The sequence below is a fragment of the Anser brachyrhynchus genome (genome assembly GCF_964034855.1).
Source record: "Anser brachyrhynchus genome assembly, chromosome: 9".
In the NCBI taxonomy this organism is placed as follows: domain Eukaryota; kingdom Metazoa; phylum Chordata; class Aves; order Anseriformes; family Anatidae; genus Anser; species Anser brachyrhynchus.
In genome coordinates, this window is record NC_137703.1 from 13,535,543 (window position 1) to 13,559,151 (window position 23,609).

General features: G+C 40.2%; 2 protein-coding genes across 20 annotated transcripts in view; both read left to right on the forward strand.

Moving 5' to 3' along the window:
* DLG1 (discs large MAGUK scaffold protein 1) overlaps window positions 1–3,424 on the forward strand; it is a 167,075-nt gene extending 163,651 nt beyond the window's left edge. For all 18 annotated transcript variants that reach the window (XM_080604854.1, XM_080604847.1, XM_080604858.1 and 15 more), the window contains one exon: window positions 1,695–3,424. In XM_080604854.1, coding sequence (XP_080460980.1) covers window positions 1,695–1,801 — 107 coding nt within the window. In that variant the 3' untranslated portion in view covers window positions 1,802–3,424. The remainder of the gene's footprint in view (window positions 1–1,694) is intronic.
* Window positions 3,425–3,574: 150 nt separating this feature from the next.
* Window positions 3,575–22,972, forward strand: MELTF (melanotransferrin). 2 transcript variants are annotated; one of them, XM_080604888.1, is made up of 16 exons: window positions 3,575–4,799; window positions 7,613–7,767; window positions 9,934–10,033; window positions 10,315–10,497; window positions 10,819–10,975; window positions 11,834–11,901; window positions 12,573–12,760; window positions 13,173–13,353; window positions 14,216–14,367; window positions 14,762–14,858; window positions 15,670–15,864; window positions 17,172–17,328; window positions 19,280–19,347; window positions 19,452–19,639; window positions 20,443–20,641; window positions 21,653–22,972. In XM_080604888.1, exons 1-16 carry the CDS (start codon window positions 4,754–4,756, stop codon window positions 21,721–21,723), a joined length of 2,205 nt encoding a protein of 734 aa, XP_080461014.1. In that variant the 5' UTR covers window positions 3,575–4,753; the 3' UTR covers window positions 21,724–22,972. The 2 variants fall into 2 exon arrangements, with proteins under 2 accessions (XP_080461014.1, XP_080461013.1); XM_080604887.1 differs by having other exon boundaries at window positions 20,443–22,972.
* The last annotated feature ends 637 nt before the right edge of the window (window positions 22,973–23,609 follow it).

Here is a 23,609-nt window from a genome sequence, read left to right on the forward strand (position 1 = left end):
GACTTGTAGGTATGTCAGGTTTGTTGTTCAGGAAACTGTTGTATTTATTTTAATGGACATTAACTATTTAGTTAATAGCTGATATTCTCCCAGGTTATGTTAGGACATTATATTGCGCAATTTTGTTAGTGAATTTTAAGGGCCAGAGTTCAAGATACTTCAAAATCTTATCATCCCTTTTTAAGAGCCCTAGTGCTGTGGGCCATTTTTCTTCTTAGAAGAATGAAGTTTGTGTTAAAGGCAGATAGCAACATCCCATGGTCAGATTTGTCTTTGCTAATGCAGTTGAGGGCAGGGGTTCTGTTCTGAATCTATCTGAGATACTTAAAGGCAGTACAGTCCCATTTACCATTTGGAGGCTGCCACCCGTACTCGGCTGGTACAACAGATTGTGTGAGAATTGCTTAATCTGTTAAGAAAAAAAATGCTACATCATGTGAGTTAACTGACATCAACTTCATCAGCAAATTAAGCTTAGACTGACTTAAACTTTGCAGTGAACCATATGAAGAGCACATGCATGTTCTCTTTTGAGGGTATTGAGCTTTAGAAGGAATATGGTTGAACGTAGCTGGAGAGAAGTAAGATGATAATTAGCAAGGTAAAAATGTTTCTGAACCTTTCTAGTGCACTGTAGTGCTGTGAACATTACACTTGAGCTGTAATAATTGAACAGACTCCTCCTCCCACAGGCACTGTGACAATGGGCTGCCGATGGGGAGAAGGTTTTTAAGGGATAGGAATGATGAGTAGGAATAAAAAGGAAGTAATTTGCATTAAAACAAAGCTTGGAAGCAGCAGTAATAAATTAATGCACAAAGTAGTACATCTGGCCTGCTTCCAACGTTATCTTTCATGCTAGACTTTGTTTCTTAGCTTATCAATTCTGAGGTGGCAATTCTAATTAAAAATAAGTCGCTATCTCATGGCAATCACTTTTTCAGGCTGAAGAGTGGTAAGGAAAGCTCAAACTTCATCCTCATTCTCACCAGACTACACTTTACTCTGATATGTCAAAACATGTCATGGCTCATTTCTAATTATTTTCTAGCCTTGGAGAAAATATATCTAACATAATCTGAGTATTAATTGCATTTTAACTATATGAAACTTTAATCTATTGAATATACAACAAATTCCATGAGTTCATCCTCTTTTTTGCCAAAACCAAAGCTAGTGCTCTCAGGCAGAAACCCCAAGGTCAATCAGCCTTGCTGTGAAATGTCAGGGTCTGGTTGAGGAGTTCACCAGCCTTCACTACATCAAGCCAGGCCTCAGACTGATGCAGTACGCAGCCCTGTACTGTCCTGTCTGTTTATCTTGGAAACACAAATGAAAGCTGGACCAAAGGGAATATGTGGATTGACTTGGACCAACTCTAGCACGTAGTTAGGAAAGGCAAAAAAAAAACACCCTCCTCAGGTGTATATGAATATTTTTAAAAGGAGAAGTATTTCCTAACCCCAGGCCTCTGAGTGGAAGAGATGTTGCTTTGTTTGTCCTATAATATCATCAGCAATGTACTTTTTGTCCAGAAGCACAGAAACTAGAGTTCTCCGTAGGCATCCCTTCCTTCAGCAATGTGAAATCCTTTTGCTGCTCTATGAGAGAAGATAACCTCCTGGCTTAGAACATCTTGGTTTCTGTATGGAGCAAGGAAAGATGACTGCTGATTGCCACATTATGTTTTGCAGCTATTGTCCAAGGAGACACACTGGAAGAAATCTACAACCAAGTGAAACAGATCATAGAGGAACAGTCTGGGCCTTACATCTGGGTTCCAGCAAAGGAAAAATTATGAAAATGGATTTCTGTTTTTCATTTTCTAACTGTCATCACCTACTACATCTGACAACTCTTAAGCCCTTCCAGTGGAGCCTGCCTCTAGTTCTTCCCAGTGTGGTTCATACCCTAACCATCACATTCTGCAGTTCCCATAATGCTTTAAATTTGATGTCTTTCTTAGTTTAAATAATTTGTATTATTGTGTGTTGTTGGTTTGCCATTTTTCAAACATGACAGTGGAATGGCCTGACCAGCTATTAGTTTGGGGTTGGGGTGGGAGGGAATTGCTTGGTAAAATTCCTTAATGTTTAAGGGAAAGTAACTTTCAAAGATTTTTCAAAAAAGCTTTGTAGACCTTCTTTTAAAATTTCATAACAATTGAAAGAAAAGTTCTGTTCAAGGAAGTTGTAAATCCTGAGTAACTTTGCACGCTTAACTTTAATAGCATGGTTTGGTCAGGGCAATCAATTTCAGGTTTTATTTTCTGAGTTGAATTCTGTTCTCACAGATATTTTTTTTCTTTCCAGGCAGTTAAAGAGGAACTTTAAAATTTTGAGTTAACGTTTTCATGAACTCCCATTACTACTTCTCAAGGGATATTCATTTTCATAATTTCATATGGATATTCTTATAATCTATTTTTTCATTTTTTTGCCAATAAAATTGCTAGGGATAAAGATGTGTAATGTTTTTAATCTTCCTCGTGCAACACTATTTATAGTGTCTTACAGAAATTGTTTATAGATAATGGTCACCACACTTTTTGAGCCTAAAATATGTTTAGGTGCTAGGAAACCTTGTATTTTTCAGAGGAATGCCAAATTTCCCTTGGCAGTAATACAGAAAACAATTGCAGAGATGGTTATTAGGGCACTGAGAGAGTGATTCGTAGCCTAAAAATGTGTGTTCTTAGGGGTCAGATTTTAATGAATATTTTACCCACAATAACTGCCTATTTTGTTATAATAAATATATATATATATTAAACTTTCTTTAACTAAACTCTGTAACTATGGGAATTATTTTCTTTACATAGTTGCGCACACGTATAAATATATATATATAAAAATATATATTTTTCTTTTACCACCTACTCCTAGCTTTTTGTTTTGAATAAAAATACAAATTAGAATTTACCTTCCTTAATCTCATGAAATCAAATGGGCTATGGTGGCTGGGCAAAAAGTCCAGGGAATTATTAGTTGCAAGAAAAAAATATGTGCAAGTTCTCCTCTTTTCTACGGAATTTCAGGTTTGTCTTTTTTTCTTTGTAATATGCATGTCTTAACCAAAGGGAGAATTCAGTCAAGAATACATTTTATTTTTCTGTATATGTTTATCTTGGATTGCATAGGTGCAAGATCTTCCGTTTGGAATGCACTAACTTCTGTGCAAAATGTTATAAATACGTTGTAGCAAAACATGGAACTACCTTCAGTAATGAAATTATCTAATTCTCGTATTATTTAGTACCTGCCATTGCTTATTTTAAATGATTGTTCATGAAAGGGATGTGCTTATGGCAGTCACGGTGCAGTCACACAACCAAATTAGCTTTGGTTTGTAAAGAATTACCAACACTATCCATTCCATTTGTTAGAAAGAGGAGAACAGCTAATAAACTTTATTGTACAATGTATTTGTCAAGTGTGTTTTTAATCAAAAGAAATACACGTGGAGTAGCATTTTAAAATAATTGGCTGAGACTGTACACAAAGATAATGCATTAGAGAAACACTGGTTGACCAGAATGGCGCAAGTGAGGTTAGTACTTGGAGTGCAGGTTTAAACACTGGACAAAATAGTGCTGGTGCTGTGCCAAATGCTTATAAGACTTGCAGGAAGAGTAAGCTACCAATGTATGGCCAAAAATTATTTCCGTTTTTTTATATTGGTAAAGTAGGTGTGCTGTCTTTCTGAGAATCCTTCTGTCTTTGGAAATGCAAGGTGTGTACTGTCAATGCAAGTTCTGACAAATAATGTCACACCTTTTTTAGAGGAGCTGAAAGTGTCTGCCTCTTGAAAAGTGGCCGATGATTTGAGATATGCAGTGAGAGGTTTTAAGACACCAACTTTTAGATCATATTTTTAATCTCAACTGAAATTTTGAAATAACTGAGGAATCTGAAAACTATAATAACTTTTGAGATTTCTACATCATATACATTTTTATTTTCCCCGTCTCTTTTAACTGATCAGGAATAAAGTTAAATTTCCTGTTCAGCTGGATAAATCTTTGAGGAATTACCCTTTCCTATATGGAAATGACTGAATAACTTTCACAGAGCTTTTCTCCAAGGCTTTTGTCATGTACTAGCAAGGTGTCACTAAATACCACTTTACATTCAGACTAAAGTCCACATTACTTACCCTAACGGTTATCATGCTACTTCCACCTGTAGAGTGCACAGGCTTCCTTATTGTTTCTTGTTTCCTTGTGATTCATGACAAAACTGAGAATACGGCAACAGAAAAGTGACCTTCAGCTCTGTCAAAGTGCCTAACTTCAATCTACTTTTACTTCCTGAGCCCCAGCACTTGGGGAATACACAGAACTTAGGAAATACACAGAACTCGTACTTACGATGAGGATTTCTTTAAACAGCCTTACCTCACACCCCTGAGTCAGCGTGCAGCTGTTTATCTAAGTCTATAGGTGGTGCTAAAGCAGTAACAACCTCAGTGGTGCCTTGGATATTTTGTAATTTCCTAGTCTGACTTGTTTTCAAGTGTAAAGGCAGTGTGAAGAGAGGCGGACTTTTTTCCAGGCCTCCCCCCCCCCCCGCCATGATCATTATGAAGTGACGTGTGCCAAAGTAAGCAAGATAAGTTGCGGAACAAAGTGCACCTGCAATTGAATGCCGCCGATTTTCACCAAGAAGCAGACCGGGGAGAGCAAACTTGCAGAAGCACTGCTCTTTGGGTGTTCTGAAGGCTGGAAAAAGCACAAATCCCAAAGATTTTTGCAATGAAGAACTCCAGAAATGTCTTCCTTCTTCTCTTTGTTCATGCTAGTAAGTGCCCTCCAAAAACTATGTTGTTGTGTTGTGGTATCTTTGGGGTTGACTAATAGTGATGTGAGAAAGCAAAGGAAAACTAGAGCCATTTCAGAACCAATTTCTGGTGGTCAGGAAAAGGAATAGAAAGAAAGAATAGGAGGGGTGAAAAATCAAGGATATATTGAATATCATGTTGATATTGAATATAATATGGATGGCATTGAATATCATTGACTCATCGGTTGTATTTCCTCAGCACAGAATCTTCTTCTTTTGTCTCCGTGTTGTGTTTCTCGCAGGTACATACAATTCTATGACTTTTTTTGGTTTAAAAAATATTTTTAAATAAATAAATAAATAAAAAGCTTTATTCCATCCAGCATGATCTGTGTGACATGTTGGCTTTCTCCTGTCACTCCCAAGTTCTGGTGGTGAATACTTTTAATTTCTCTAGAGGTGTAGATGGTGTTTCTGAAGGACTCCACAGTTCTTTGGAAAAGAACGCTGGTTCTGAAATGTTCCTAGTTCATTTATTTATTTTTTAGATTTTCTGTTGAAAACCTTTGAGAGTGTATTAGTAGCCTTTTGATAAGATGTTAAACAATGCAACAGTGTTATTTTCAGCAATGGAGTTTGGGCCACGTTTGTGAATTAACTTTGGTTTAGAGTCTTGTCCACTGTTTTAACATGTTCTTGACTGGCAATGGAAAGATAGTTTAACTACAGACCTGCTCTGTACTCAAGCCCACTTCAAATCTATTAATTCTCAAGGAAGGAAACAGAGATTTGTTGTTACAGGAAAGTACCCAGCCAGATGCTGGGCAATGTCCAGTAGTTCTGAAAGGGACAAACTAAGTACCTCTCTCAGATGGGAGAGAAGGGGGGAGCAGGAAGAAACAGATTTGTGTGGTTTCACTATCGAGGCTGAAACGTGGAGCCATGAAGCTTTGCTTCATGTTTCAGGTGTGTGTGGCTAGTGGTTTCTTCATACAATTATACAATTTGTGCATTATTCCTGTGTGTTCGTGTTTAAAGCCAAAATGTTGACACTGAAGAATGGTACTTAGCCATGTATACTGAGATGCTGAGAGAGCAATTTAATTTCCAGTTGCTTGTGTTTGGGGAGTGTGGGGGGAAAGCCTTTATCAATGAAAACCTATTTTTTTCCTCCTGCCCCAGTAAATTAATAGTGAAGATTTCCCTTGGGTAGATGAGGCTAAGCTTCTTGGTTCTCAGAATTCCTACACCTCCTACAGAGGTGGGAACTTGTTTTTCCCTCTACTACACATGCTACTGTGAAAACTTCTTGTAAGCTTTCCAAGTGTGACTCTGAATTGGAGTAAGCCAAGCCCTCTCTTTCCGTACCTGTTGGAAAACAGTTTATGGCATCAACAATCTTGTTTAGTCTGCAGCCATGGAGTCAGAAAAAGTACGTAGCTACTGTTGAGTGCTAGTGGAATCATATAAAATTAGAAAATTAGATGTTGTGTCTCAACTTCATGACAATGATGAGGAAGCAGAGGGCCAGTTAGAGCTGGTAGAAAACTATGTTACAAATAACTTCAGGCAGGCTCCAACTTAAAAGTCAAAATTGAAGAAAAAGCAATGGAATTTGGTGCCAACTGCTTACAAAAATGACCTGTAGTCATTTTTCAGTGTAAAGCATACTCTCATTTTACATACAGCTGCACAACTTGCACATGGTAATATATTCCTACAAAGCGTTTGTAGCTTTGGTATGTACAAGACAGCCACTGGAGCCTCCTGAAAGACACCTTTCTTTCTTCACTGACTAGTGGAATCTCCACTACTTAACACAAGTCTTTTCATTCATGGAACTGCCCACCCCTTTTCGTGACTGTGGTAACAGCCTCTTATGAAAGAGTGTTTTGAAGAGACAAGCTTACTTTTCTACTTTTCATAATAAGCCCAGTGGCAAGGTTCTTCAGCACCTATGATTATTTTTTTTTTTATTTAGACCAACAAGGAAAGGGGCAGGGCTCCAGGTAGTAACTTGCGGTTTTTGAGACATAGTTGTCCCTGGGCAGTCTCTTTGGCTTTGTTACGTGTCATTTTAAATAATCATTTTAGATGCCTCTGACTAAACAGGAAAGATTGTGTGTGTCCCAGGATGTGTCTCAAGCAGACAGGTGGAAGCAGTAGTTCTTGTAGTAAATGGTGCTCTCTAAGGATTGTTCTGTTGTGGTACATATATTTTAAATGTGTCTCCATCTGTCTGTGCAATACCTCTGACCCTGGAATCTGTTCAGGAGAATTCTTTGCAAATAGAAAGTTTTGGGGAGGAAAAAAAAAAAGTCATGAATTTTTCTTCAATGTTAAGTGACCACATTGTGCAAATGCTGCCATATACATCTCCATGGTGGCTCCAGAACACAACCCTGAGAAGCTTCCTTAAGCCAGAACTAGGCTTTTCTCTGAAAAGAATGATGGCACAGAAACTCACAAACTTACAGCCCCCAAAAGTTAACACAGACAAAGATGTCCTGTTCTGCAAAGTTTTAATAACAGCCTGGCTGCCCTGACTTGTTCCATGATACTCATATTTCTTATGTCAGAAATAAATGCCATCAGGTTTTAGTATCTGAGTTGGAGACTATCCTGTTTTCAGTCCAAATAACTTCAGTATTAAGTGCATGTTAATCTGAATGAAAGCAGGAGAAATGAGAAAAATCACTGTTGAATGAGCCCCATTTTTGGGGAGAGAAACAAAATGAAAGGTTGGCTCCTTGGGAACCTTCAGATGGTAAGCTCTGTTATAAAGATACCAATTTATTTTATAATATTTTCTTTTGGTGTTGTGTTTGCAGCTCTCAGCCTGGAACGTGTCCGGTGGTGCACTGTCTCCCAGCAAGAACTTTCCAAATGTAATGACATGAGTAAGGCCTTTGCTGGGGCTGGCATCCTTCCCTCTCTAGAATGTACAGAGGGAGGGTCAGCTGCTAACTGTACCCAGATGATCAAGGTGAGTTGTAAGTGATAAGTGTCAGTGATTTAATAAGCCTGTGTGCCTAATAAATAAACCACATGGTGATGTACAGAGCTCTGTGAGTATCTGATGATGCGGGCAGATGGCCATATGCTTCCTTGCATTCATGTATTTGAAAAATCAAAGCATATATATATTTTTAAAGACATAACGGTATGCATATGGACCTGAATGTCAGAATGGCCCTGTCTCTTCTCTTTGGCTAGTCACATATGGCCAGTCATTAGGAATGCAAGTAAAGGTCTTTAATATTCATTCCTAAATAGTAATCTTTGATTTCAGAATTGTTAGATTTATTTAGTAGATACTTAAGAAGGGGTGGAGTAGTACGATGCGGACAGCAGTTAAAGCTGTGCTGCTGAGCCTTTAAGTGGATTGTCTTTTAGTAAACTCTGGATAATACTCCTTTTTTAGGATCTCAGCATGGAAATTTTATATACAAATGAGTATAAAGCCAAATATCCCAATACCAAACAGGATACAAGAGGGAGACAAAGCAGCAAGTAGGGTGAGCAGTGGACATGCAAACTCAGCTGTATTAATTCAGCTGCCCAGAGCATGCTCAGTTTGGGGAAAAAAGTTCAGCTCTGGGGAAGACTTTAAAGACTATAAACGTGGCTTTGCAAAATAGTGTTTGGAAAACAATTCCCCCATTAGGAGGCAGTGAGAGGCAACAAGAGGATATTGGAGGAAATGTGGAGGCAGGTAGTCATGGCTGTCTTCACTGGCAGAGTGTGAGGGAAGGGGAATATGGATGCATATGTTAATAAATTATAGTCTTTGTGCATCTTGTTAGAAAACTTGATTAGATGAACTCAGAACCCTGCAGGTGGAAAACATGAGTAAGTAGTTTTCTGATAAAATGAATCTTCTCTGTAAGGCTTCAGGCAAGACTTTGTCCTTAAGACCTCTTTCTTCTTGTAATAATCTACTAAATGTTTAAACTGGCCTACTCTGTGTAGGGCTGTATGGAACCCCTGAGTCTGCATCTGCACTGAACTCTGCTCTTTGAAGCCAAAAAGGGGATGGGACACAAAGGCTGAAGGGGCAGAGATATGCTGTTTTATAACACTACATAACTTGGACTTAGTTCTGTGAATGTGTTAGCACATGGATAAAGTAAAACACTTATTTTTCATTGAAGATGTTTAAAAATTGAGAAATGACTAAATATTAATCTAGGGACCCTGGCAATATTTAATTTGGTCATACTCTTCAGCAGGTGTTTAAACACTTCTGTAGGTAATCCTCAAGGGTTGTGACACAGAAATGAAGTCCTTCTGAAAATAATTAATTCACATTCCCATTGCATATATATTAATCAGAAATTCTATGTGAATTATCCCGTGCTTTTGCTAGATGCATTGGCAAATCCTTGCTTTAAAAAAAAATACCCACACTGTTCCTGCTGTGCCACCACAGATGTGATTGTATGCACTTAAGGGAGCTAAGGTCTGTAGGCTGTAAACTACTGAAGGTTAAATACAATAGACATTTTTTCTCTCCCGTGTTGTGTTTTATATGCTGGGGTTTAGTCACAAGCTATTGATAGGAGGCTTTTCATCTAAAGGGAGCTCAAAAGCTCAGCTGCCATCTGCTCCTCTACCCGCTGCAAATGTATGGCTGTTTGTCTGTTGAGGTACAAGCCAACAGGTTTCACAGCTATTTTTGAGTGCACACTTTGGCATTCAAATTTTGTGTCCCCAGAACACATCACTTCAAACAATCTGTGCGTAAACTCAAAAGTATATTTACTTTATTTAAATCTTCAGGCTTTGGGGCGCTAGCTAGTGATAAATGAAACTCCTAATTGATTGGCCTTAAGATCTGTCACAGATCTGCAGGAAGAAAACACAGATCCATTTCTAAGGTTCCTTTGGACTGTGAAGACGAGTGAGGCCATCATGGTCCTGGGCTGGCTTCTGCACTATTTCTGAAGGAAGGCAGTTCTGAAGTTGTAAAATCCCTCTCAGTAATTGTTCTTCAGTAATTTCTGAGTGTACTTAAAAGAACTTTGTGGAGGAAAGAGAGGTCCCATAGATGTTGACCTCTTCTCTTAAATTCATGGATTCTCTGTCTCTGACGGTTAATAAATATTAATAACTAAGCTTCAATATGTATTCTGACTTTGTGTCTGCACAGGATTATTTGGCAGATGCAGTGACGCTGAATGGTCGTTTGATTTACCAGGCTGGGAAGGAGCATGGTCTGAAACCTGTGGTTGGGGAAGTATATGATCAAGGTATAATCATACAAAATAACTTTTGGTTTACTTAATACCACGTTTTTCTTGTGCAGGGTGACTTTCAAAGTTAGAGTAGGTTGCTTGTGGCCTTTAAGACATTTCACACTACAAAGATAATGGGGAATATGTACCCACAGTCAGCAGGTTCTCAACAGGGGTGTGAAAAACGTTACTTGCCTGTGGGTGGGGGAGCCACAAGAGGCCACAAGTCAACCTCACAGCAGCATTACAGTGACACATGCCACTTTTATTTGCTCCTTTTTCTTCCTGCGTTGCAGAGATTGGAACTTCATACTATGCTGTGGCTGTAGTAAAGAAGGGCTCCAATATCACCATCAACAGCTTGAAAGGTATCAGTTCATGTCACACGGGCATCAACAGAACTGCTGGCTGGGACGTGCCAGTGGGTTATCTAATTGACAGTGGGCGCCTCACAGCAATGGGATGTGACCTTCCAAAAGGTAAGAGTTAGAGGGCAAATATCTGCTCTTCAGCAATATTTTTCTGTATGTTCTTGGGACCCCAGCACACGGACAGAAATGTGTGGTTCTATTTGCTGTTTTGTTCCTTGGTGTTTTGGATGCTCCTTTTAAGATGGAGTAGACCTAACATAGGTCTGATGAAAATGACAATTTTTTTTAAACTTGGAAAGGAAACTCTTTTAAGAACAGAATGTATTTCTTTAACCATTTTAAGAGATGTACTGTGTATATGTTTTCAAATGATGTTGTGGGATATTGTTTATTCATTGTAAAAAATGTCTCTTCTAATTTTACTTTTAGCTGTTAGTGACTATTTCAGTGCGAGCTGTGTTCCTGGAGCAAATAGTGTAAATTATCCCAAATCCCTCTGTCAGCTTTGCAAAGGGGATTTGTCTGGGCAGAACAAATGCCGAGCAAATTCACAGGAACAATACTATGACTACAGTGGGGCTTTCAGGTAAAAATCATGGCTCTGTTTCTTTTTATCTCTATCCATAGCCATAGTGTCCAGACCTCACTGTCAGGAAACTGAAGCCAGAGAACTTTCCAGCTGATCCCATTAGAAAATCTTCTCTAGTGTTAGGATGACCACAATTTGAACCTAGAGATTTATTAAAAGTAATTCTAAACCCACTATTTCAGGTGTGAATGTTTAAATTAGATATTTAGCACTTGTACTGGTCAGCAAAATCCCATTGCTGTTTGCTTGGTCCAGTAACTGTTGACACAAGTCTTGGATGTTTGTTTCAGCAGTTTGTAAAAGTAGTAAAACCTGATGACCCTTAGAATTTGAGAGCTGAACTGCCACCCTACACAGCTATTTCACAGTTATCTCCCCTCAATTGCACTGAATTCTTATGACAGTTCTCTGAATTCTCTGCCCTCCATTTTCGCACACCAGTCTTTGCTCTATTTTCCTCCTTCTTGTCTGCATGCTGCATTGCAGTTCCCAGCCCCTGAGTAATAACACTGACTGAGCAGAGATATAATTTACTCCTGGGAAGCACTTGCTCCCGTCTTTGTAGTTCCCCAAAAGATTCTGTGACTGCATTAGACAGAAAACTCTCCCGCAGTCATGATATTTGTCCCAGGCAGCACAGAACATGTTGTCCGTGTTCACCAAATGAGAGCAGTAGTTTACTTCATGCTCTGTCAGCCCCTAGTCTCTGCCTTGAGCTAAACTCTCAGCACAAGGAAATAGGTCAGTGTCTGCTGGCTGATGGAACACAGCACACAGTTCTCTGGCTGTCAGTCGGCAGTGCTCAGTGCATGGAAGCTGTGCTTCATAATGCTTATTAATATTTGCATTTATTAGGTGTTTAGCTGAAGATGCTGGAACAGTTGCTTTCGTGAAGCACAGCACGGTTCCTGAATACACTGATGGTAAGTTTGTTGAGCAGTGGCTGCAAGCTGTGAAGTACAGTGCCTGTGATGACAGCATAATGTCAGATGTTTGATTTATTTTGAATTGAGTAATCAAGCAAAATGCTCTAATAGTGAAAGTAGATGTACCCACATATATGTATGCACCAGGAGATAGGTGATTGATTCTTTTTTTTTTTTTCCTAACACTTGCTAGCTTCAGTAAGGGTGAGAGGTGGAATCCTTAGTTGCATGTGGAAAGGGAGTGTTGTCTTTGGTTTCCTCTTGAAAATCATGAACAAAAGTAGCACTAAAGTCTTGGTTTTATACCCAGGCTGTTACAAATGTAGATGTTGCTTGTGGCTACCCAGTGGTTTCAGCAGGAAGTCAAGAAGTGGAAGGGGAATAAATAAATAAATAAGTGTATATTCCTAGACTTAGGAATGTTCCGAGTACCATTGCAGGCCACAGTACAGTTCAGTGCAGTCGGACAAGTGTTAGACTGTGTATTGTCTTATTGGAGATACAAGACTAAAGTGCATAGGTTATGTTGTAGTCAGGAATATTTCAAAGATGCTCAGGAAAGCTGTGTTCTGCTCCACATATGCATGTGATGCTTAGAGCAGACTTGGAGCCAGAGTTATCAGCCCTGCCTGATGTCCATACCATACACATTTTCTGTCTGATTTCAGGAAAAACACTTTCTTCTTGGGCCCAGAATCTTCGTTCCCAGGACTTCCAGCTTCTGTGCCGCGACGGTAGCACAGCTGATGTGACAGAGTGGAGAACCTGCCACCTGGCCCGAATCCCAGCTCGTGCTGTCGTAGTGCGGCCTGACACAGATGGGACAGTTGTCTTCCAGCTCCTGAACCAGGGACAAGTAGGACACCATTTTTCATCAATGCATTGTATTTGAGAAGGTTTCTTCCACCCACCTGGCTGAGTTGAAGACAGGATATCTGGGCACCTTCAGCTCTTGGGTTTGAAGGAGTATGGGAGGCACTCAGCATCAGTAGGTCCTGAAGAGAATTTTGCAGAGTGGGACGTAGGAGGTCATTTTTGCCCTCAAAGACTCAGGGATGTTGAAAATTACTTGAGATCTTTTGTTTTGTTTTGGCTTTTTTTCCCCCATTCAGTAATTCTTAACCTGTGGATTTTCAGTAAATACAATCTTAGTTGTTTGTCTGTTCTGTAGGCAACAGATTTTCTCCTGCACATGAACTATGTCATCACAGACGTGATACTAGGTAGAGGAATGTGTGACAGATATTTTTCTTTCTTTAACATTACAGCAAAGATTCAATGGTGCAGGCACAAAGTTTCAGATGTTTGACTCCACAGCCTATGGTGCCCAGAATCTTATATTCAGAGACTCCACCACAGAGCTCATTGCAATCACATCTCAGAATTACCAGGCATGGTTGGGTGATGAATATCTTCATGCCATGGAAGGCTTGAGCTGTGACCCCAACAGTAAGTTGTCTTTGGTTTGCTCTTGAAAACCATGAACAAAAATAGCTGATAATGGAGACCATCCTTATTCTGCATTGTCTTCATCTGATTCTTGAGGTTTATGGCAAGATGCCAATCTCATCTTCAAGCATGGAGAAAGGGCAGATTTTGACCTAGAAACAGTATCACATCGCAGAATGCTTTCCTGGGTAAATAGGCCCATTTTGTGTCACAGGATGTAGACGTTTTCTAGTCTTTTAGTTATATGCGAGACATAAATCTGGTAAACTGTTACTGCTACCTGGTACTCCATTTCTTACCCACTAAAGAGGGGAACCAGCAATGTGTTACTGTGTAAGTCCTCAGGTTGGTCTGTTGTGGTCTTTTATACTATCAGAAGAACATAGAAATGAATTGATGTGTATTCTGGGATACTCAGAAACACAGGTAAATAATTACAGCCACCGAACCTCCCAGACATGCTCAGTGCTGTGGCAAAGCCCCTGACCTCCAGGACTTGTCTCTTTTGGGGCCTGCTCAGTGACTGTTAGGTATGAGGAAGAATGTGTTCAGTGTGTTTTTTTGCTGCACTCTTAAGAGATCAGACTGCAAACAATTAACACCTTGTAGCTGTGCTTAGTAATCATCAGTCACAGGAGTTCTTGTTCTTTCATACTGGATAGATTTGTAGTGTGGACATACCACTAGTCTGGAGACCTCTGTGGTACCTGAAGCAGGTGTAAGTCTAAGCTAGAGGGAGGGGAAACACAGAACTGAACATTTTAAATAACATGTATGACACGTGACAGTGGAGCAGTATGTATGCCGCCTCCTCTTTTACAAAAGAAGTGAACTGTAATACTTCCTTTCCAATTTTCTGCAGCATTGCCAGAAAGCCTGAACTGGTGTGTTATTTCAACTGAGGAGATTTGGAAATGTGGTGAAATGGCTACTGCTTTTAGGAAAAAAAATTTGAAACCAGCAATCCAGTGTATTTCAGCCAAGACAAAAGAAGAGTGCATGGAGCTGATCCAGGTAGGCTGCTACGAGCCTTATGCAGTAAACCAGTTAGCACAAGCCGCTCTCTCTAGGTAGGATTTAAAGAGATGTGCTCTTACGTGATGATTAGGCAATGTTGGATTTCAAGGGGGTGATCTGTAACTCATATGGTATGGATGGGCCTGAACCCTGCTGCTCTTCCAGGGTAACAAAGGTATTGTTGCCCATTGAGTTCTAGCCTTTGTCTGAAAGCTCCTTTCATGGATGCTTTACTCATGTTTGGGGGGGTTTGGTTAGCAGCAGATTGCTTGTTTGCTACCAGACTTGTCTGTTGAGATGCAGTGGGTATGATGCTGGAGTTCTTTGTCATCATTGTAGCAGGGAAGGTGTCTGCTGTTTTTTCACAGAAACTGTATATTTTATTTTTCAGAAAAAGGAAAGTGATGCTGTAGCTCTGGGTGGAGCTGATATTTACACAGCTGGGAAGACATATGGCCTTGTACCAGCTGCCGGAGAAAGTTACTCTGGTAAGAAGGTCAGGAAATATAAATATAGGCCTTATTTTCCCAGTTTGAAAACAGCTCTAAGAGCACAGCCTCTGTTCCCGGGCCTTGCTAGAAAAGCTATTTGCAGAGGAAATAAATATTATTGTCATCACATCATGGACAGAGGAGGAAATAAGTGTGGGCTGGGTTCCTACAATGAGTTTGTGGCAACTTTTTTGTGTCCTGCTGTTGGACCAGGATGAGTCTTCTGCAGTTTCAAGTCTTACATATATCTATTTGTCTTTTCAATTCTGCATTGGAAAAATGAGTATTCACAAAATCAAAGTAACTTTAATAAGAATAATACAGAAATTACACAATAGATTCCAGTTAAAAACAAATTATTCCTCATCAACGTGGCTACCTCATAGTCATTGATGAAAAGAGAGCTTATGGGTGTTTTGTCAATAAGGCAGAATTTCAATGTGCTGCAAAACTCATGGAAATTGTAACACAGGTTTGATTTGTCACATTAAAAACAACTTCTCAGAGCAGTTTTGTTAAGTCACTAATGACTCAAATGCCATTTTTGAAGGTTATGTACATAATTAGCATTAACAAAATGCTTGTATTTCTCTGTAGTTTACTCAGTTCAAGCATATAGGCCATGAATGAATGCAACATCATGGAGTAGACAAATGAAGATAATTGTGTGTGTTCATAGTTCCTGACTGGCTGATTGTCGGTGCAATTGAAGTTGGCACCAGATAAGTGTAATGGTTATGTACATTGTCATTAAGCAGTGGGAATGATTAAGGAAAGCAATAATACATTTTTTTTTCCTTTCTGCAAGCTGATGACAACAGCAATGCATACTATGCTGTGGCGCTAGTGAAACGGAATCCATCCAATGCGTTCACCATCAGTGACCTGAAAGGGAAGAAGTCCTGCCACACAGGACTGGGGAGAACAGCTGGATGGAATATCCCCATTGGTATGCTAATTAAGAAGGGCATTATTAAGCCCAGAGACTGCAATATTCCTCAAGGTAAGATGATGGTACCATATATCAAAAATACAGTAATAATCCAGTTACAAACTTCCACTAGGAAAGTACAGTTTCGATATTGCACAGCTCTATATTAAGCTAATTTGTTTGCGAAGGGGTGCTGCATTTTTAATGTAACAATTTGGCAAATTTTAAGTTTGCCACATGATTAGACTAATGGAGGGGTCATGTTGAGAATGTTAAATCTAACAGATGTAAGAGGAAAGGATTCCTTTCTCTCTTTCCTTTGTCAAAAAAATTGTTGGCTAATTCAGGTTGGAAGGGTCATGTAGTCCAGTCCACTGCTCAAAGCATGTCCAGTTAGATCAGATTGTCTAGGGCCATGTCCAGGCAAGTTTTGAGCAACTCTGAGGATGGAGATTCTATAGCCTGTCTGGGCCCTTGTCCCAGTTTTGGATGATCCTTGGTGTAAAGAATTTTTCCTTATACCTAATCAAAATTTTCCTTGCTGTCATTTCTGTCTGTTAGCCTTCATTGAAAAAAAAGCAGAATCCTAACTCTTGGTCAACTTGGTTTCCACTTGGACCCTCCGGTCCTTTTTTTTACGAGCTTCTTTTCAGCCTCTCATGGGGTTATTCCAACCTAAAAGCAGGATTCTGCATTCACCTTTCAAGATTCCTGTCAGTGTGTTTGTCCAGATCCATCTCAATGGTAGTCCTGGCCTCCAGTGTATCAAACTACAAAGGTTTATTCCAATCTTCAGAAATGTAATTGAAGTGTCTCCCTTTTTTTTTTTTTTAATTTAATCAACTTTATCATATAGTGTTGAAAACCCTGCTTTTGCACGTGTCCATCTCAGCTCTTGCTTGAGGATATGGACGCAAGTCAGATGTCAATAACAGGATACAGATGTATCCCCTCTAGGTAGTACTTCTGGCTCTGGGATGTCACTGCATTAAACAATGTATTCTTGTCCTGAATTTTATTGCATTTATTTTCAACCTTTTTGTAGTAGTGGAGTAATGTAGCAGAACTAGCAAAGGTTCTATAAATGTAGGTCTCTGGGTTCTAAATTTGTTTGTACATTTCCTGTCTTCCAGGGAGCTATTTACTTTCATTACATAATCAGTTAGATGATGCTTTGAAAATATTTTAGAAGTTTTAATTTACGAATTCCAGTAAAATAGCTATAACTCATGTTTCTAGTGTTCTACTAAAACCAGTGTTGGTTATAACTTCATGACAGTGTAACTACCCTTTGTTGTGAAGAGCTGTGCCTTCAACTTATATTGTTTTTTATTTATTTTTTTATTCAACTATATTGTTTTTGTATTTATTTTTTTAAGCTGTGAGTGAGTTTTTCTCTGCAAGCTGTGTGCCTTCAGCTAATCAGGATAATTACCCATCAAAACTCTGTCAACTGTGCATTGGAGATGATAGTGGAAACAATAAATGCAGTGCAAGTAGCCAAGAACGTTATTACAGCTACAGTGGAGCCTTCAGGTAATTAATACATATGGTGGTTATTTACTCCGTCAGTTTGTCAGAACACAATGAGGAACTGTTCTGCATCCCAGTCAGTAAAAAGGATAATTGTTTTTAAAAACAGCCTATTGGAAACAGCAGCAGCCTTCCCCTTTGTAAGATGCTGTGCTGGTCATAGCAATGCGGAGATGTGTGTGTGTATGTGTATATGAGAGCCTTTTTCCAGCTTCCTGGCCCACAGCCAAACAGACGACCAACAGCCAAATCCATGTTTCTCTTTCCAGAGCAAAAGACACCCACCTAGTGAGGAGCGTGTGCATTGTCATCAGTCTCCAGTGTTGCTTGATAGTATGGCAGTCTACCGCTCTGGTCAGGTCATCCGTAACGAGTTTATGCAAGGAAAGAGGCAAATGGTAGTCAGGGTCTGGCTGCTGAGAGTCTGCGCTGAGCGTGGCAAGCTAGAAACAGGGAGCTCTGTGTGTGTGTCTCTTCACTTACCCATTTGTAGCTGTATGCAAAAATAGGTTTCTGAACAGCATGAGCAGCTATGTTCAAATATCAAATGCTCTTCAGAGCAAGGTATGGGGTTGGAAATAGTGTGAAATGGAATAAATACTTAATAACAAATAAAATAAATACTTACTGTGTAACAGTGGACATCTACATATGAGGCCATTAACAGTTTCAAAGCCCTGAGTCTTTGGGTAGATAGGGAAGTAACAATTCTTTTTCCTGACCTTCACCTCTGACAGTAATGGCACATGTAACAGAGCTGGCAGTGAGTGGTTGTCTTCCTTCAGGGGAGGAGACTGGAACAGCAGCTGCCTGGTAAATATTCAAGTGCTGGACTTAGCTTTTTTTCACAAATCTATTTAGCTACGTCCAGTTGCTTTGCTGTGGTACATGCCTTACAGGCAAACTGTATTCTCTGCTATACTTCACAGATTAACAGAGCTAGCTACCAGTCACCAAATGAATAAGCCATACCCAAAGACTTGGAGCCTTGAAAGATTAATTTAAAAGATTTAAAGATTAGTTGGGATGTGAGGCAAAAATGGAGGGCAGCAATCTGCTACGAGGAATGGATGGGTCTAGCTGTAATGCTTTAAGTAATCTCTGAAACAAGAATGAGTTACGTATGGAAGGTGACTGACGTGAACTTAAAATTCAGCCTCAGGTTTCCAGATTCCTTCAACTCTGGATATTTTCAGACTAACCTGGTGGGGTGTGAGAGGTTTTTCAGTTTGTGTATATCCCGCTGCTTGAAGCAAGTTAAACTCCACAGCTGACTAAAAAGTCTGTTGGAAACAATCTCTTCTGATGGGGAATGCACTGAACAGCACATACCAGGTTCTCTGCATGACAGTGTCAGCTCTGTGGTAATAATACCCTTGATTATAACTGTTCATGTTTAACCAGGTACATGCAGAATTTATTTTTGGTAATTGTTAACATGAAAAATTTTTCTTCATGTTTGGTACTATGTAATCCTTGCTCAGTTACAGCTTTACGTCTTCCTGATCGGTGGGCTTAATGATCCTGTTTTAGGCAATGCTTCCTGAAAACATAAGTCTCAATGACATATACTTTGTATGTGTTTTAAAAGGAAAGTGTGAAAGCTGTTGTTACCAATTGGGGAATACAGCGCTGAGTATCACACATCTTCTGTTCCTTTGCTTATCTAATGTTGGCCCTTTTTATTGTCCTTTCTCACACCATTATGAATCACTATTTCCTGCTGTATTACTCTCTTGAAATTATTTATTTTTTAAACCTTGCAAAGATGTTAGTTTTCTCTCATTTCAAGATGTTTCACTTCATGTTCTGTTTTTCCTCATTACTTTAGGGTCCAGTGGATTTATTTGCAGGAACTTACGCAAAACTGATTCCTAAATCTGTTGGTTATTAGAAATTATGTGGTCCCAATAAAGATGCTTTGAACTGAACTTCTATCTCACATTTCCTAAAGGTGCCTGGCACAGGACTCTGGGGATGTGGCCTTTGTGAAGCACTCGACCGTGTTTGAGAACACAGATGGTATTTAGTTTTACATGTCTCTTTATTATAATTCAGTTTTTTTCTTGAGCATTATTGCTCTAAAGCATTCAATGAGTGTGACAGTGACTACTTTCTTCTTTCAGGTAAGAACACTGAAAGTTGGGCCCGTAACTTGAAGTCCAGTGATTTCCAGTTACTGTGTCGAAATGGTGCCCGTGCTGAAGTCACCCAGTTTGCTCAGTGTCACCTGGCTCGGGTGCCAGCTCAGGCCATTATGGTTCACCCAGATACCAACATTTTTGCTGTATATGGACTACTGGACAAGGCCCAGGTATTAATTACACATTTACTCTATGGGGGAGTTTGTTATGGTCTAACACAGACCAAGGATAAAGACAGTAAGACTGTACTGCTGTATTATGTCCCCTCTGTCATGGGACTGGTAGCATGTGCACCGCGCAGAGTCCTTTTGGAGTTGGAAAGAGAAGGTAAAATGCATCCCTTGTAGTTCTCCTGGTAAAACCACTCTGGTGCCACAAGAGATTTCAACTTTTCGCCCAGCCAATAGTTTCAGTAGTAACTTTCCTGGAGCTTAAGGTGTTTTCCCAAACTGAATGACTTTTAAGTCTAACAGTACACACCAAAACTTTTCCATATTGGAATTTTCCTAGCAATGCAACAGTGTATAGTAACAGAATGTTGCTGGGCATATTTACACTGCAGTCATGTATATGTAAACCAACTAGGCAGACCATACCTGGCTGCCACAGCTAGATTCATGTCAATACTGCAGTTGACTAGTTTAAAAGCAATACTGGGTATCTCCGTGCTGGGCTTTTGGTCACTCCCAGGCAGTCAAACCCTGTGTTACTCAATAATACTTGCACAGAAGAATGTTTTAAAAGTACAGCTCTTTCTAGATAGTAACAAGAACCAAAAATTCTTGTAATTGCCAATGACAGGATTCTGTATATAATCTACTGGAGTAGATTATATAGTAGACACTAAAAGCAAACACAGATTCTAGAGTTGTGTGTTAGTATCTGCTAAATAGTTCCTATCACCTTTCATGTTGTACTAGAGAAATGTAGCACTTAATCTTGCAAAATACTGAAAATTTTGCATTCTTGTCAGGACTATTTTGGAAATGACAGCAATGGAAATGGATTCAAAATGTTTGATTCTTCAACTTTCCAAGGAAAAAACTTGATCTTTAAGGATTCTGCTGTTCAGATCGTGCCTGTAAAAGAGAGGAGGACTTACAAAGAGTGGCTGGGGAGTGAATATATTGAGTCCCTTGAAGGGATGCAGACACCACAGTGCTCTGGGTCAGGTAATAAGTTGATACAACAGCACCTACTAGTGACTACTGTTGTTTCCTTCCTTATTTTATATCAGTTACAAGACTTGGACTAACATGGTGTAAATGGCAACTTCCAGGCCACCCCTGCCTACCACTTTCAGATGAGCTGCTATTTGGATAACATGTTGGGCTAACATTTTAATGCCTCTTCCTGCCTTTTTGCCAGCAAGGTGCTAACAGCATCTGCTTATCAGGGGAGTGGGGTGGGGTTGGAAGCTGACCCTGTTCATGTGAATGGGGTAGAATTTGGGACAGAGGCCATCAATACTGTGCCTGCATGGCTTACAAGATCAATCCAAAACTGGAGCATCTCTGCAATTGTTGCTGATGTGGAATTATGCTGGGCTGAAGGATTCTCAGATGCTGTTAGGTGGGTACTGGGTTTCTGATCTGTAGAAGAATTTCTGCATCTTGGAAGGCAGTATCGAAAATCTTGTCTAGTGAATCCACTCTGGCCTCCATGCTGGTAACGTTCCAACTCCTTCATCCCTGCTTATCCTATCCTCACCTTGTTGGGGGCAACAGTTTCTCCTGAGCTCTGCTGACAGAAGAGGTAAGTGCACAAAGGATGGACAGGCTGTGGACAGAGAGAGTATGTGCCGTCCAAAATACTGCTTCTGCCATGTACAAGGTCCTCCAGCTTCCAGTAGAAGAAAGTAGGGGGAATTGCCAAAGTCACTGGAGGAAAAGGAAGGCCAGAGAGACTTGGAGGGACTACCTGCTGGCACAGGAAAGAACAAAGCCAAATGTGTTCATCCACTGAGCTTGTTGACTTTCCACAACCAGTACTCTCGCTGGCTTTGGAGAGAAGTCATTTTCCCTTGTCATCAGGAAACTTGTGGCTGTCCTCCTACATGGGGTTATCTGAGTGCCTGTGAATGAAACTTGTATTTTCTGTTAGAGAAACAAAGTAGCTCACTACTGGTTATGTGTTTCTGTATCAATTGGTTTGTGGTATTCAGTTCTTATTTTTATCCATAGCTGCAATAACAACAAATGTTGCTGTGCTGCTGGCAGGCAGCCTCCTCCTGACTACAGCTACCACCTCATGATCCTGGGATGAAAAGACATTCAACAGAATTAAAAAACAAAACAAACTGGTAAAAACAGACATAAATAATGTAAATAAATGGAACCTAAGAAATAAACAAGAGAAGTAATTATAATTTATCCAGACTTTGGCCTGATCATTAAACTACATGGTTTCTTACTTTTCCTGGAAAATAGTACTCTCTCTCCCCTTGCTTCTTTGCACACAATTCCCAGCTTTTCCTTATGTTTCATTTGCTCCGAGGTTATCTGGGTTTAAGAGAGAAAGAGTCAAAATATGGCCTCCCACTATTTTGATTTTAGATTTTAAAGCTGTGGCAGCAGTAGCAAGCAGGGGCACGATATAACAGCTACAATTCTAGGCTTGAATCTGAGGTTTGCCTCTTCTGTGGGCCAGGACTCTGTGACATTTATGGCCTTTCACTTGAAGCTCCTTGGCCATGTCTTTCTGGGATAAATTTTAGTGATCAGATGCATAGTTCATATATTAAATACATAAATTAGCATGCACATTTCTGCCTGAAAGGTGTGAGTTACCTTTTATCTTCCTTGTTTTATTGCTTCACTTTTACGGATGGTTGGATTCATCACCTGTGTTTTTCCAAGGAATTCAGCTGTAGGAAGGAATTACGATAATTTCACATCTGTATTTTCCTCCTACACTGAATTATAATTATCTCCCTGAACACAACTCTCCACAAGAGCTGTTAAAAAAAAAAAAAAAAAAAAGTTATGCTCATATTTTGCTCAGTATAATAAAGAAGGGGCAGCAGTTTGCCTTTCCCTGTGTGTGTGCCTGGTGCTGAATTACTTTCCGGCCCCTCCTGCTGTTCGGAGTGTGGGAATAAAAATGTTTTTGCACAGAGTTACATTGTTTAAAGGTAAGGAATGTGGTATTGAAATATGCTTGCAGTGATAGAAAGCTTAGCAGACGACCTTGTAAAATGCAAACAACCAGACTCCTTAGAGCAATTGGTGTCAAGTCAGATAAGTAAAGAAACATTACCACTTCAAACATTAAAAGAGTCGAAAGAAATTTGAAATTTAACAGGCCGGCAACTGAAGGCCATGCATGTATTGTCTGTGAAGCATCGGATAGATTGTGGACCTGGATTACCCACTCAGTGGGGAAACAGGGGAGGGTCCTGGTCGTCGAAAAAGTATATAAACTGTGTTATGGAACTAGTGGGTGCGCTCCTGCTTGTGGGACGCCCGCCATTGCAGTCGCGAATAAAATTGCTGCTTCACTGAGATCCTCGCCTGAGCCTATGTTATTGGCTACAGAGTGTTTCTCACAATTTAGGGGCTTGTCCAGGATCCAGTCACCTACTGGGGAGCCCCACCGCCGCAGCAGCAGGAAGGCATGCCCCCTGATTTCAGCGGTCCTGTGCATCCATGGTGGCGGTTCTGCGGAGAGCTGACAGAGGGCCCGAGGCTGATTAAAGAGGCAGGATCCGTGAAGTACTGGGGAAGGGAAGAAGGTAGGCACTCCAGGTTTAAGAATTGATCCGGTAACTCTGTACACAGACCAAGGTAAGAAATATTAAGTATTGCTTTGGGGGTTGGGTGAGACTCTGTGTGATGTGTGATTGAGGCGTACTTTTGTACGAAGCGAGTGTGGAGTCCTGATCCGCGGTTCCGTAGCTCCACGAGGGGAGCGGCCGGAGACGGACGAAGCGTGAGATAAGAGAGAGAAAGGAAGAGTCTCGGGAAATTTGGTGTATGGTAGCCCTCGCACAGTGAAGTGTTTGGCAGTACACCAGGGAATCTGGTAAACTCATAGGTGTGCGATACCCCTTGCATGGGGAAGTGCTTGGCAGTACACCCCCATTTTCCAGAATCGGAACGTTAGTGTGCGGTACCCTGCAGGAGGTAAATTTCTGTAGCA

What these genes read in the sequence shown, in the direction of transcription:
- MELTF (XM_080604887.1), top strand. Translation starts at nt 4,754, where the DNA reads ATGAAGAACTCCAGAAATGTCTTCCTTCTTCTCTTTGTTCATGCTA. An exon ending in GGGATGTGACCTTCCAAAAG is followed by an intron (nt 10,498 to 10,818) that starts GTAAGAGTTAGA and finishes TTTTACTTTTAG; the next exon opens with CTGTTAGTGACTATTTCAGT. An exon ending in GACTACTGGACAAGGCCCAG is followed by an intron (nt 19,640 to 20,442) that starts GTATTAATTACA and finishes CATTCTTGTCAG; the next exon opens with GACTATTTTGGAAATGACAG.